A 15,063-nucleotide genomic window follows, 5' to 3' on the forward strand; every position below is an offset into this window, starting at 1 on the left:
TTTGTATTTCTATTATACAGTATTTATAATCTACATGGGGACATATAAGTAGGAACATACATTGCTTGTTTCTGAAAGAGGTAAGTTCCTGAAACTTTTTCTTTAAAAGAATACCTTTGAATTGCAGATGTCTTTTATTTAGTCTATGAAACCTAAGTTACTAGTGAAGGATTATTTAGCCCTTACCAAAATATACACATTTTTACCAAAATAGGACAATCTCATATGAGTGAGAAAATTTACAACTTATGAAAAATTATCATGTTGTGAAAAAAAATCAATTTTTAAATAAATAGAAGTTGAAGATATTTAGTCCTAGATGATATAAAAGTAAAATCCTAAACTCATTAAAAAACACACACACTCCAGGGTAGATAATGTTTTGCTTTTAAAACAATGTGTCCTAACACTTATAAAATTTCTGATTTTATATAATTATGCTATTGCAAAAGCACTTACTCTTATTTTCTTATTCACATTTCTTTATAATGTGATGAGAATAATTTTAAAATAAATTCTTATGAAATTTAGTCCATTTGCTTCAGTAACTTAACCATTAACTTAGGAAAATTCTACTTTAACTTTCACATTTCTTCCTAGAAGTAACAATGTTTTGAGTAAAATTATTCAGCTTAATTTCACATACCAACTATGAATTTCTGGGGTGAGGTGGGGTGTCTAGTTTTCTTTTCTAATAGATCTACTTAGTATGTTATTATCAGATTTCTATAAAAATTTATTAAGAGTAAAAAAGCATAGTTTTGAATTTTTACAAGATTTAATGAGGTGTTTTACTCTCCCATGTGGTCTAATCACATCAGAATTAATCAGAATGTTATTTCTCAAAGTTAGACAACTTGTGATTCTTAAGTGATGTCGCTCAAATGATGGCGAAGAAACAACGAATATATACTGTTTCCAAATAGCAACAAATTCATCAGTTGAAAAATAAGAGTTTTTCAAAATTTGTTTTTTCAATGGCTCCCTTTTTTCAAGTGAAATATTTTACAGAACCTTTTACCAATAACTTGGTAAAAGCAGAATTTACAGTGGGAGGTGGTACTGCCCACCCTCTTATCTCCATCTCAACTTTTTAAACCCCTGAAGCATCTTTTTTATGAGAATACAGTTTAAAAACAGCTGTTCTAAGTCCCATTACACAGAAATCTAATAACAAAGATAAAGGCACTTCCTAGGATAGGGCTTCACTATCTACCCTGTACCCTGTCTCTCTAAATCCCTGAGGTTCTGCAATCACATTATTAAAACAAACAAACAACAACAACACTGCATTCTTATGGTTTACTTGTCCAACTGAGTTTGTGTTATCTGTGACCTTGGAATTAGGTTCTATGCATCCTATGCATTTGCTTCTTTACCTGTCACACAAAGATATAAAATATTACTTTACACTCAAACTCAATAAGAGGGCCACTAGAAATGTTCCCCCTCCACGTGACCCTGAGACTTCTCTGGGAACTTTTACCTGTGAACTTTCCTTCTTCATCCAGGCCTTACCTTGTATTCTTGGATAATTCCATTCTGATGATCAGGAGGAGGAGGATCCCAGGAAACACTAATACTTGTGCTATTGTGGCTTCCAACAGTCAGCACAGTGACAGATTGTGGAGGGGCACTTGGGGCTGCAGAGGAAGTGATTAGAATAAACACAAACTGTTAAGTCTTGGTGTACATTAATGCTGCTTACAGAATATGAATATAAAGACAAAATGCAAGAAGGTCTGGTTTCCAGTAGTTCTGAATTAACAGTGACAGTTTTAAAAAATAATCCTTTATATATAATGGATAGATCAAAGCAAATACAACAGCTATGGTAATATGTCCTCAACAATAAAGTTAACAGCTAACATTCAAATGAATGTTTCCTATGTGCCCAGAACTGAGGTAAGAGTAAGATTTAATTCTCATAATAACCTCAGGAAATAAAAACAACTCTTATCTCAGTTTTACAGATAAGGAAACTGAAGACTTAGCTAAGTCAAACAATGAGGGAGAATTTGAATCCAGGTATGTCTGATTGATTCTAGAACTTTGATTCTTTTGACTCTAATAGGCTCGCTTTTTAAAAAACAAACAAACAAACAAAAAACAACAACAACAACAAAACACTGCTATCAAAAATGTTCTGAGAGGATGCATTCCAAAATTGTATGTCATTATCTCTGAGTGGTAGCATTACTGACAATCTTTTTGCTTTGTTCTGGTTTGCGTTTAATACATAAAAACAGAAACACAGCTATAAATTTCACCAATGCAGAAAAAAGACACTTCTGTTTTCATATTGAGAAAAATAATTGACTGTTATAAATTGACCCATAATTTAAGATTTAAAACTTATTTTATATTGATGAGCAAGGAACTCTGAAGATATAAATGAAAACAGTTCATGTTAGATCAAATGTGAAATGGACAGATTTTAATTTCCTACAATTCTCTTCCTTTATGGTTTTTCTTATAACTAATTATAATCATACTGAGAAAAGATGAACAAGAAAAAAAATCATGATTTTGGAATGTAGCATCTCCTATCCAGTATATTTGAGAGCTAAATCATACTAATTTGGCTGGAAAACGAATCAATTCTCAGTATATCTCTGAATTTAAACCAAAAGTTGAAAAAACAAATCAAAGTACTAACAGTTAAAGCAAAATTCAGATAATTTTGTGGTACAAAAGAATTTTTACATATAAGATCAATGCTTTCACAACTACACAACTTAGTTCTTTGAAAACGTGTACACTTCAAACATAAAAGATATTTTAAAAGACTATCAATAGGGGCTTCCCTGGTGGCGCAGTGGTTAAGAGTCCACCTGCCAATGCAGGGCACCCGGGTTCGAGCCCTGGTCCGGGAGGATCCCACATGCTGCAGAGCAACTAAGCCCGTGCGCCACAACTGCTGAGCCTGCGCTCTGGAGCCTGCGAGCCACAATTACTGAGGCCAAGTGCCACAACTGCTGAAGCCCACGTGCCTGGAGCTCGTGCTCCAAAACAAAGAGAAGCCACCGCAATGAGAAGCCCACGCGCCACAACGAAGAGTAGCCCTTGCTCGCCACAACCAGAGAAAAGCCTGAAAAGCCTGTGTGCAGCAACAAAGACCCAACACAGCCAAAAAAAAAAGCCTATCAATAAAGTTTCCCACGTTTGATAAATCTGTCACAACATATTTCACTAAGGTATATAGTCATCTTTGCATTGAGTGTAAGACACACACAGACACGCTACCACCATACTGCTCTTTATCACTCCTCTGTGTGATAACGTTGCTCCACAATGTGGCACAATGACATCAATCCAACCATTTGCCTACCAGTTTTGTAGTTATTAAGTAGACTTCATTGAAAAGTAACATTTTGGAGAACTGGTTTCTCATTTGCCTTACCGCTGGCTTGGCGAGAACACCGTGCCTATTTCCTGACCTGTCAATTATTACACAGATGTGAAAGAACCCACTCATTGCTCCCAGACAAGCCCAGCTGAGTTCCATTTGTTCCCTTCAGAAGGCCACAGAAAGCGGAGATGAACATATACCGAATGGTGCCAAACGTCTAGTCCAGAGGCAAAGTCTAACTGCAGTGAAATTGATCTTTGGAAATATGCTTCAAATGTAGCATTCTGTATTAAATTTACCCGCCCCACTCATTAGTTCTACGCATTATCCACATAAAGTAAAATTTAAGGGGGGATGAAGATCCTATTATTAATTTTTTTTCTTTACAAATCTTAAAGGTAGACTAATGATGCCTTTAAAAATATGCACTTCTGCTCATGTCAGTATATCACACTGTAAACCAATATGAAGATAACATTTCTCTGTGTTGCTTATTATAAGATATGTATAATTTAAAAGCTCTTTGGTCAAACATGTACATCTATGTTATCATGAACAACCTACACACATTTTCTTAAGGTTGCTCTTATATTGATTTATATGAAACACGTTTTTGTACATAAAATTAGTACAAAAGCAGAAAAGGGGGGAATTTATTATAGTTGGCATCTGATTTTTTTGTACTTTGATGATAGCATTCATTATAAACCTCTAGTTTAGGGAAGGAGACACTAGAAAATGGACTGGTTGAGACCAACATTAATTTCATGTCCATCACAGACTGACTTTAAAAGTATCTGCAGGTAAGAAAAGTTACCAAGGGAAGAGGGAGAGGGACCGTCCCTAAGAAGAATGCTGCTGCAAACATGCAAGGGGCCTTCCGGATTAGAAATTATGAATCAGACTGGCAGAGCCCATAGGGAAGGAGGCTTATGAAAGGAAATGTCATGCTTTACCCTACCCAAAAAAAGAGAGACAAAGAACAGCCTGTGTACTTGGGTTTCCATTAGCCTGTCCTTTAATGAAGCCAAATGAGCTAAATCCATGTGCAAAAAAAAAAATAGGAAAACATTATAATCCAATTCCAGTGCACTGAAAAACAAGAGTTGAAGCGAATGTTTCCTTAAGGAAAATTCAAACTACTTGAGTATCATTTTTTCGAGTTGTTAGATTCTATGAAATTCTCAGAATAAAAGGAGAAAATGATACTTCCTGGATTCACTTTTAGAATCTCTTTTGCTACCCTGCTAAGGAAGATGATAAACTAGAACTTCAACAGAAATTTATGTCATTACGGTTTGTTTGGTTTATGTTAGAAATCTGAACACTGACCTTCTTCAGTAGTACGAACTGTTTTAGATTCACTGTCCATTCCTTGGAACTCATTAAAATATGGTCGAACTTTAATTTCATAAGTCACCCCCTTTTTCAGATTGACTAAGACAGCACTTCGCTCAGTCGGGACTTTAGCGTCTAAATTCTGCCACGTTGATGTAGCCTGCAGGCCTGAAGTCTGACGGTACATCACTCGGTAGCCTTGAATAAACTGGGGTTGGCGATCAACCTGAAAAATGAAGCAAAAAACTTTTGAAACCAAATGGAAGTGTCTGAGTGATGCCATGGCTTTCTAATTCATCTCCCTGCTTCTAATATCCTTTTCCAGTTCTGAGTTCACGTTGCTCCTAAGTTGTTATTTCCAAAATGAAGAGTGGAACAACATTCTCTCCTGTTAAAAATACTTCATAGTAGCTGAGATACTCAATTAATTCAAATTCTTTGGATTAGCACAAAAGCCTGTCAAGGCCTAGACCTGCCAATGTTTCTAGCTTTGTTGCTTGTCTGTTTGTTCTTCTTTTGGAGTCAACAATTCTCATTTTTGTGGTTTTATACGTAGTGTGCTATTTGTCAGGAATCTCCATTCTCATCCCTTGTTCATTCACTAATGCCTTCACTCACTCAAACATTTTCTGAGTTCCTACTAAGAGGTGCCAGTTATTCTGTTAACTCTGAGGGTGAAAATGGAGAATGAAAGTAGAGTCAGTCCCAGGCCTCACGGTGCATGGAATTCAGGTAGAAGGTGGGCATTATTTAATGATCAATCAAACAATGGGCAGGTTACATTCATAACAAATAAGCATACGCAGATATTATGAATGAGTTGTACTAGGAGCTAAGAAAGCCTAGAGTGGAGAGGAAGTTGAGTGATCAGGAAGGGGAGACAGTTTCCTGGAAGAAGAACAAGCGCTGAGATCTGCATGGAAAGTAAGGTTTATTTAGGGGAAGAAGAGTAGGAACAGAATGTGTAAAATTCCTGTAGCTGGAGAAAGCATATGAAAGAGACTCAAGACTTGTGGCGCCAGAGCGTCTGTTTTAAATGCATATGAAAAGCTTATAGCCATTAACAAATATTAAATGAAAGACAGTTATTAAGTTATCAACTTCTGGCTCCTCCAATCTCCCGCTATTGGCACAACCTGACAACTTTCTTGATCCTTTCATTCATTTGAGGTACAGAGGATAAGCAGCTGTTTTTAATAAAAATCTGAGATTTGGAACCTGAAAACCAATATCAAAATATCAAAAAATATCAAAAAACAAGTTCTCATTTTACATTTATTGAAGAGTTTTTATTGGAGTTACCATTGTTTCATTTCAGGGAGAACGGGACTTTTAGCTTTTTAAACTTTTTTAATGTCTTGCCATATTTTAGAAATGCTTGACAAATATAACTATCACAGCACCTTCTTCAATTAATATTCCATATGCTATAGTTTAGTAGCCATATTTTATTTTATTATTATTTTTTTATTTATTTATGGCTGCGTTGGGTCCTCGTCTCTGCGTCAGGGTCTCCTCCAGTTGCGGTAAGCGGGGCCACTCCTCATCGCGATGCGCGGGCCCCTCACTATCGCGGGCCCTCTTCTTGCGGACCACAGGCTCCAGACGCGCAGGCTCAGCAATTGTGGCTCACGGGCCCAGTCGCCCCGTGGCATGCGGGACCCTCCCAGACCAGGGCCCGAACCCGTGTCCCCTGCACCGGCAGGCAGACTCTCAATCACTGCGCCACCAGGCAAGCCCCTAGTAGCCATATTTTAAGAAGCCTTTAACTTGACATATTTCACTATCAAATAAAGTGTAAAATTCAATGGAGAAGAGATGGAATAACCTCATTTTAGGAAGGTTGAGGAGAGAGAGGAAATAAAGAAGGTGATGATGGAAACGGTTACTTCAGCTTTTTAAAAATGTCTTTATCCAACTGTTAACACATAATAAACAAAAGGTATTCTTTCATGTATTAACTTCTGGCATTTCTTCATTAGTTGCATTTTAAAATTTTTTTTTATTTTTTTAAGTGAAGACAGAAAATTAAAAAATACAGAACCTCAATCAAAATACAGTGAAACAAAGGGACATTTTTTTGGTATTTAGAATGTCCAAGCTAGAAAAATCCATAAAGTTGGTGAGCATGAGCATGTGTGTTTCTAAGTATAGCTAATTCCAGTTTCACAGATGAGTCTCAACAAGTAAGAATTCCTTCACCCACCTGACAGTTTTCTCTCCCTCAAAGATTTGTGGAATTAGTGCTACACTTGTATGAGGTTATGTCCAGGAAAAGTAAGCTCGGTTCTGATACCAAAGCTCACGATCTTTGAATCTTCATCCATGCTAACAGTTTGTGTTCATACCAAAATACACATTGCTTGAAAAGCAGAAGTTGTTCTGACATTATAAAACAAGGCAAGTAAAAAGCAAAAAGGTAAATTTCTGAGAGCCAAAGAGAGATGCCTTTCATCAAAACTGTCAATGTTCAAAACAATCCCTGCAGCATATGTTAAAACAACATTAAGCTTGCATTTTATAAACTTCTCTGCATTCACTTTAAGTGAATTTATATACTGAAAGAAAGACATAACTCACAATAATAGCTTGTTAATACTGAAAGAAGCAAGCTGTGTTTTTAAGAAGAACATTAAGCAGCTGTTTCCAGATGAAGGGAGTCTGTAAATCAGGGTAAATTGGTTTTATCCATGTTTGGTTTTCATTAATTAAGTGGTTTAGGACTTTATGAAGCTAATGTTTACTACACAACATTGCTTTGCTCACTTCAGTGTACACTGCCTTCAACCAGTGTATTCTAATGGCCTACTTAAAAGCTAAATAGTTCAACTTGATTTTGCGCGGTTGCTATACATTCTTTTCAGAAGGAAATTCGTTGTTACAGGTGAAAGCAAAAATGAAAATGCTGCACATTACCTATTAAAAAATAGGTGGGATTTTTAGTGGATATGTGCTCTACAGCACTGACTTTTGGAGCACCTTTTGACAAGTGGTCACTTTGGAGTTCAACCTTATGCTGGTCACTAGTTTTATTAACATTCTAATTATAAGAAGGAGGATTTTCTTTTAGAGTTGATTATAATCCGAGTCCAGCCACAAATCCATGCATGGGCTTATAGAATTTAAAAAATTGGTATTTTCTGATATCTGAATAAAAAAGAATTGTCTTAAGGAACATGTGAAGTGAAGAGAGTTTCGGTCTTCAAGTCATAAGGTCTCTATTAAGTGACGGCTTAGCCTTTTAAACTTTCTGAGCCTCAGTTTACTTAGTTTGCTCAAATAATACGCATATTACAAGGGCACAGAAACAATTAAATGACTAATACAGTTTACAGCACTCTGCAAGTTTTAGAGCTGTACAATGAATGATAAAGCATTGTTATGTAAGGGATATACTAAAAATGGGGCCCCATATGTGGCCCTCAAATCAGCACTTTCATTAAAAGGTTTAAAGCGAGATGCTCAATATCTATCATTTCAATTTTAAAAATTCCATCTATACTGAAAATTCAAATTGAATTTCCTTTGGTGGGCTTAGCCTTCTAAGTAACTGATCTGGGTTTAATTGAGTTCTGAAATTCTAGTTTGCCAAAGCACTCTTTCAACTCCAGTAGCTGTGATGTTTAAGGGGCAAGGGGCCTGTAATCCTTTTTGTCCTTGAATAAACACAAAACACTCACACACAAAAAAACTAGAATAATTATTTTAAAATAAGGGATTTATTGCTATTTTCTTTGTAAAACAGCCATTTTCATCATTTTTACCTACCCTCATTATAACAGCAGTCATTTTTAGAAAGTAGCCTTTGTTAAGCATTGTTGCTTCAAGATTAGACTTGTGGGACAGGCAGATGGTCTTTCCAGTCCAAACATCCTATGTGTTTGGTAATAGAAGCCTGCCAACTATTGATAAACCATATCAGCTGACCCCTAATCGAAATACATGGGCTGGGGAATATATTTCTTCCCTCAAACATCAACATGTCTATAACTCAAATACTAACAATGTTATAACTCAAAGAACATACACATTTAGCAAGTTGAAAATATGACATGAAAATGAAATATTTGGTTACAATTTCTTTGGCAACTGATCTGGCTTCCAGCCTAAATTTATTTCACTAAAATTTACCTCTGAAATACATACTTATCTCATGTGTAACTACAAATTCATGGGGAATTTGTGATATAATTGAATGGTTTCTTTTTTAAAGTAAAAAGTTAAAATGTATGAAAACAACTGATTTGATCATTCAACAGACAGTTACTGAAAAAGTATTTCATAATGAATGCTTTGCTCTGAAAAAAAAGAAATGAAAACATGAACTTTGGACTCTCAGAACTCAAGCTCATGAGGGATAGAGATATACAAACTAGTAATGACAAGTTTCTTGGGATATAGAGATGAATATGCAAGGTCCCTCTCCTGGAAGAACTCCCAGACTACTGATCTGAAATTTTTATCTAATTTGATTTATTCTTTTAAATTCAGTGACTTTTAAAGTGATTAACTTCATAAACATAATGACTTTGATTCTTACCCAAATAATTTCCACATTTAGAAGCAGCTTAAAAAAGAAACCCCTTCAAAACTCACAACAAAACAGAGAAGACTTTTTCAATTGAGAATGAGGAAAAATCTGTTGTTAAAAATACAACCCTTTCCTTGGCTTTATTTGTGCTGTATCTAGCCAAAGCTACAGAAAGATGGAAGAGCCATGGCAGATGATACCCTTTCTGTGCCATTGGAAAAATGATGAGGTCATTATGCTCCCTTCATGGGAGCAGAAGAATAGAAACCATTATATGCAGAAAACAGAATAAGTCTATGTAAAATTAAATCAAAAATAAAATTGGAAACAATGTAATCTTAAATAATCATAATTACTCTTAAAACATAAATATAGTTTTATTTTTTGTTAAAGCATTACCCAGTTTTGTATTCACTAAACATTTGACTGGTCTGGTTTAAGAAGTAAAGTGCCCCATCCAGGATCATATGTTGAAATTCCACAGTTAAAAGGTGTTTCTTTCAACTAAATATTTGTCTACAGTTTATCTTTAAAGTGAAAAACACAAAAAGCAGGTTTAAAGTAAGGAAATTATAATCCTATCTTTACCTGTAAATAGATGTAGGATACTGGGAACACTGTTCAACCTGTCTGCATTGGTTTCCTTTTACAAATCTATAGAACTGGACAAAACAGCCTTAAATGTTAATTTAGTTTCCTCTGTTCAAATAAATAATGCCTCCATATTTCCCTGTATAGATGTAAATAAGTGATAATGCTGTTTCTGATGCCTGAGGATAGAGTTAATCACTTCCTCTTTGATTGAAACCTGTGTTTATAAAATGTGTACATACGGTTATGGCCCTTATCCCTGTGTACCATCATTAAGAATCCCCACGTTCTTCTCAAGCAGATTTGTGTCTCTTTATACAGTGTTTCCCCACATCTAGTACAAAACTGGTTCTCAAAAAATGCTTGTTGAACTGTGTTTGCTCAATGGTTTTATTATTTAGAGGACGCTGGAATAATTCTCTTCATTGTGTTTCATATTTCAAACATAATTAATTAAGAACTGATGAAAAATAACTGGTTTTCCTTTTTCAACTTCTTTTGTTAAGGGAATTGATGGAAGTGGGTGAAATAGTTAGTTCCCTAAAGAAACTTGGATTCTAAGAGGGAAAAATCCATTTTTTTTTAACTTACACTCATTCTTCTACTACCACAAAAAAATAACAACAACAAAACTAATAGTCATAATTATAAATACTTTCTAATTAATATAATTCTTTCTAATTAATTATGATTGATATAATTCTAATATTATAATTAAAGAGAAAATTTTCTAGATATCCATAACTCAAATGACCATTACTTACACAACATACAAGATCTAGCACATATACAGGGGGCTTTAAAAAACTGTGCTCTTTTATCATCCTTATGGATTTTTAGCGGCAAGAGATCTCAGGCATAAAGGAGAAGTTGGCAAAAACTGTATTAGGCACAGGGAAGAACATTATCTGGCTCTTCACAAAACAGACACACATAGACACAAACACATATACAAGGGTTAATATCCTCTAATATGAGTAATATGGCTATTTTTATGCTATTTCTTGTTTTCACTGCAGTGGCTATCATGTGATGAAAACATTTGTATTTTGAAATAACAGTGGGCAGGTTGACATTTAATAATGCATGGAATTTGGAATTGGATGTTCTTAGCATATATTAAAATATCAATCTACTTCTTAAAACCCATTAATTTTTTTTTACTACATATGTCAAATTATTAAAATTATATACTTTTCTTGGTACTGCTGGATGAGATTCAGCTGAAAGAATGTGAAGATGATTGATTTATATTTAGAAGAAAACTTCAAATAAAATTTTTTGTGCTTCAAATGACATCATTAAGGAAGTAAAAAATCATCCCACAGACTGGGAGAAAATATTTACAAATCATATATCTGATACAGGATTTGTATCCAATATGTAAAGAACATTATAGAACTATACTAAGAAGACAAACAACTCAATTTAAAAATGGGCAAAGAATTTGAACAGATATTTCTCTAAAGAAGATATACAAATGCTCAATAAGCACATAAAAGATTCAAAACACTAGTCATTAAAGAAATGTAAATTAAAATCACAATGATATACCACCCATACCCACTAGAACAGCTATAATCAAAAGGACAGGATAAGATGCAAGAGAAACTGGCAAGGATGTGGAAGAAACTAGAACCTTCAAATATTACTTGTGGGAGCATAAAATTGTGTAACCACTTTGGAAAACATTTTGGCAGTTCATCCAAATGTTAAGCAGAGAGTTTAATTCAACAATTCCTAAGCATACGCAAGAAGAATGAAAATATATGTCGATGTGCACACAAGTGTTCATGGCGCCATGATTCGTAATGGCCAAAAGTGGAAACAACACAAAGGTGAATCAGCTGATAAATGGATAAACAGATGTATGTGATACATCTATACAATGGAATTCTACTCTATAATAAAAAGGAACAAAGTACTAATACATGCTACAACGTGGATGAACCTCAAAAACATCATGCTGAGTGAAAGAAGCCAGACACAAAAGATCGTATATTGTATAATTTCATTCATATGGAAGAAATAGGCAAATTTATATAGACAGAGAACAGATTAGTGGTTGCCAAGGGCTAAAGTCAGGGGAATGGAGGAGTGACTGCTAATGGGCGGAGGGTTTCACTTTGGGATGATGAAATGTTCTAAAATCAGATTCTGGTGATGACTGCACAACTCTGCAAAGATACCAAACAATACTGAGTTGTACACTTTAACTCTGGTATGTTAATTATATCTCAGTAAGGCCATTTAAAAATCCAGGAGACAGATCGTATTGTTTATATTGCAATATATTTTTACTCTAGTCACACTTTTATCTATTTTTTTTCTTCTTTGCCTTTGATTACACCTTGACTTTAAATGGTGAGTGTTTTTGCTACTTTTTTTGTTTGTTTGTTTGCCTTTTTCTGTTTTGGTTTGTTTTCTTAAAGGAGTAAAAGGGACTACCATTAGGATAGTCTTTAAAAACTTACCGTCCACGTGACTTGAACAGTGGTGGGAGTCAATACAACTGGAGTATGAAGATGGACAAGGACGTCGCCGAGTTCTTTTTGGACTTGTCTATGGTCCACTCCCTGTGCTGGTGGGCTGATATCTACAGGGATAACCATTCCCAATTTTTTAAAATTAACAGTGGAATTCTAATACACATTATATAAGCCAATATTATGCCATTAGAAATAATTACAGGGGAAAAATTAAGAACTCTTTGGGACAAACAACGTTAAAGCATATTTATATATGTACCACCATTTTAGAACATAATTTGAGAACTGATATTTATCTTCACTAAAATAATATTAATAAAAGTGTATGCAACCCCTTATCCCCACTCAGTACACTGCTGTGAAAGATCTATTATTTTCTTATTAAAGGATGAAGTATGTGCTGCAAGACTTCTTTAGAAACATCAGTTTCACACAGATGTTGCCATGTTGAAGGACTTTTCCAAGTAGTTAATGGGGCCAGGTCTGAAAATTGCTGTTGAGGAATTTGTTCAATCCCTTTCCCCAGTTAGTAGGTTGTGTATTCCTATTCCTTGACCTATTTCAGCCTGGGAGTGTGGAAGAGAAAGTAATCGGGGGGACTGGGAGTGAATTACGTTATTAAAGTAAACAAAATGAGGGAAAGAAGGGGAAGAACCCTCCCAAATCCACAAAAATAATTTTGACTGACCAATTTAAAATACTGATAAAATGTTCCATGTAATAAATTCTGAACAGTACTCCAATATCTGACAAAAAATCATGCTGCTATTTTTTCGAAGTGATGGAGGGGGTAGGAGGGAGAAAGAATTGCAATGTTTAAAATGATATACTCTCAGCCATAAACTGTTCTGACCCCTTATTCACCATTTGCCTAAATACTACTCTATTTCCCATACAATGGTTTACATCCTATGTGTCCATTAAGAAAAAAGATAAATTATAGACGTCCAAGTCCATCAAATTGACATCAAACACTGAATTTCACACATACTCAAATCAGCTTCTTTAACTGGTGCACTGCCATGTTACGTTGAATTTTTTTCTTCAATCACCTTATTTAAGGAACGAAGTCCAACTTAAAATGATTTATTTTCTTAATCTTGTTTTCTCCTATTTTCTCAGGCCACAATGCAACACTCTTGCAAAAATATTTTTAAGTGCATATCTCAGCCATAACTTAAACTGGGTGCACTAACTTAAGTTGGAACATAAATAATTGGGGACTACATTTTGGTAATTTTTTTCCAGTTTCACTATTTTTCATCCTTAACATAAACAACACAGTGAGTTTTACTTGATTTAGAAATCATATATATATGTGTGTATATATATTATTAATATCATGTGAATACTATTAATCTTTGCTGATATATCTATGATCTACTGTGATATTGATGGTACAAGTACTTGCTGCCTTGCTGAAATAAGAAAATGCTAAATTCTACAGTATTTAATATCTTTGAAAAATAAGAGCTCACACAGCCAAGTGTTCTTTGCAAAGAAGTGCTTTGCAGAATGCAAAGCTGCTGAAAGTGTGGTGTCAAAAGTGATCCTGACATTCAGACATAAAACATGAGTTTTTCTATTAAATATCTGTTAAGGGAACATAAGTCTTTTTCTCTACATAGTCTCCCGACTGGAACAAGCCAGATCACAAGCAAGTTTTCATTAATCTTTGTTGACCTTTTCACCAAGAAGTTATTTTATGAGTCAAGATTTAGTGACTGGCACTGTTACTGAATGATCAAGAAGAGCCACTGGATTTAACCACACCAAAAGTCTTCCCCACTCTGTGATCTCCCCACCTTCCATTGCAGCTATGCACAAAAACTGACTACTTCTATTTACACAAGTAAAAATGATCTGGGTACTACAATTTCTTGACTTAAAACCATACACCTCTTCATTTTCAAGTTCAATAATTTAATTTACTCATCAAATTCAGACACACTATAAGCAACTGGATCCAGGCAAGGTAAAATAGAAACAGTTTCAGGTCGTCAAATTCCTTGTTGTACTTTTTCCTTCTCTTGAGACAGGTTCTTTACCTACAGGCCTTTTATCATTATGGAAAATTAATCACATTACTGCTTAGAGAACAATAGCAAAGTGGCATCCCCTCCTCCCTTGACTGTCATCATGTCAGCAACGTTGCAAAATCACGTGGTGACTTTATTTGACTTGATTCCTTTAAGGTGCCCTTCTCTGTTATAATAGCATGCTAGTTACCATCACCGAACTACATTGTAATTATAATAATATTTTATGGCTGTATGGTGCTTTTCATAGCATAAAAATACTACTTTGAATTATAAGTATCTTGTTCAAAGCCTTTTACAAGTAAGAAATAATTAACCCTTTCTCAAGAACCCTGTGGGAAGTAAGCTGTAACAAATAATAAAGCCACCGTTTCTATTTTATTAATTCCCTTCATCTACTAGTAAGAAGGAAAATTATAATTCAACATCCCATATTAACCCCTAGACTGCAGCAACTTCTCAGTTTGAAGAGGCAGGCTATGAAAGATGAGATGAGAAATCTTCCATTTTGATCTTATAATATTCTGGGTGGGTTTTTTTTTTTTTTTTTTTATTAGTCAAAAGCATTGCATACCTCGGGAAGAAAGCTTGATTTACTGCTTCCTGAAACAAACTGTTCCTTTAAACATGTGGTTTAATAAAATACACTGTAATGATGCTTGTCAAACTTAAGCATGAACATTCCTGGAGGGCACTTTAACAGGCTGCCAGGCCCCATCCCCA

At 34.8% G+C, this 15,063-nt stretch overlaps 1 protein-coding gene across 1 annotated transcript in view; it reads right to left on the reverse strand.

Annotated features, from left to right (window-relative positions):
- ROBO2 (roundabout guidance receptor 2) overlaps positions 1-15,063 on the reverse strand; it is a 573,165-nt gene that overhangs the window by 67,532 nt on the left and 490,570 nt on the right. The window contains exons 14-16 of the mRNA XM_007164107.2: positions 12,287-12,408; positions 4,685-4,916; positions 1,519-1,643 (exon numbers count right to left, since the gene is read on the reverse strand). Coding sequence (XP_007164169.1) covers positions 1,519-1,643; positions 4,685-4,916; positions 12,287-12,408 — 479 coding nt within the window. The remainder of the gene's footprint in view (positions 1-1,518; positions 1,644-4,684; positions 4,917-12,286; positions 12,409-15,063) is intronic.

The sequence above is a fragment of the Balaenoptera acutorostrata genome, chromosome 4, assembly GCF_949987535.1.
Source record: "Balaenoptera acutorostrata chromosome 4, mBalAcu1.1, whole genome shotgun sequence".
NCBI lineage: Eukaryota > Metazoa > Chordata > Mammalia > Artiodactyla > Balaenopteridae > Balaenoptera > Balaenoptera acutorostrata.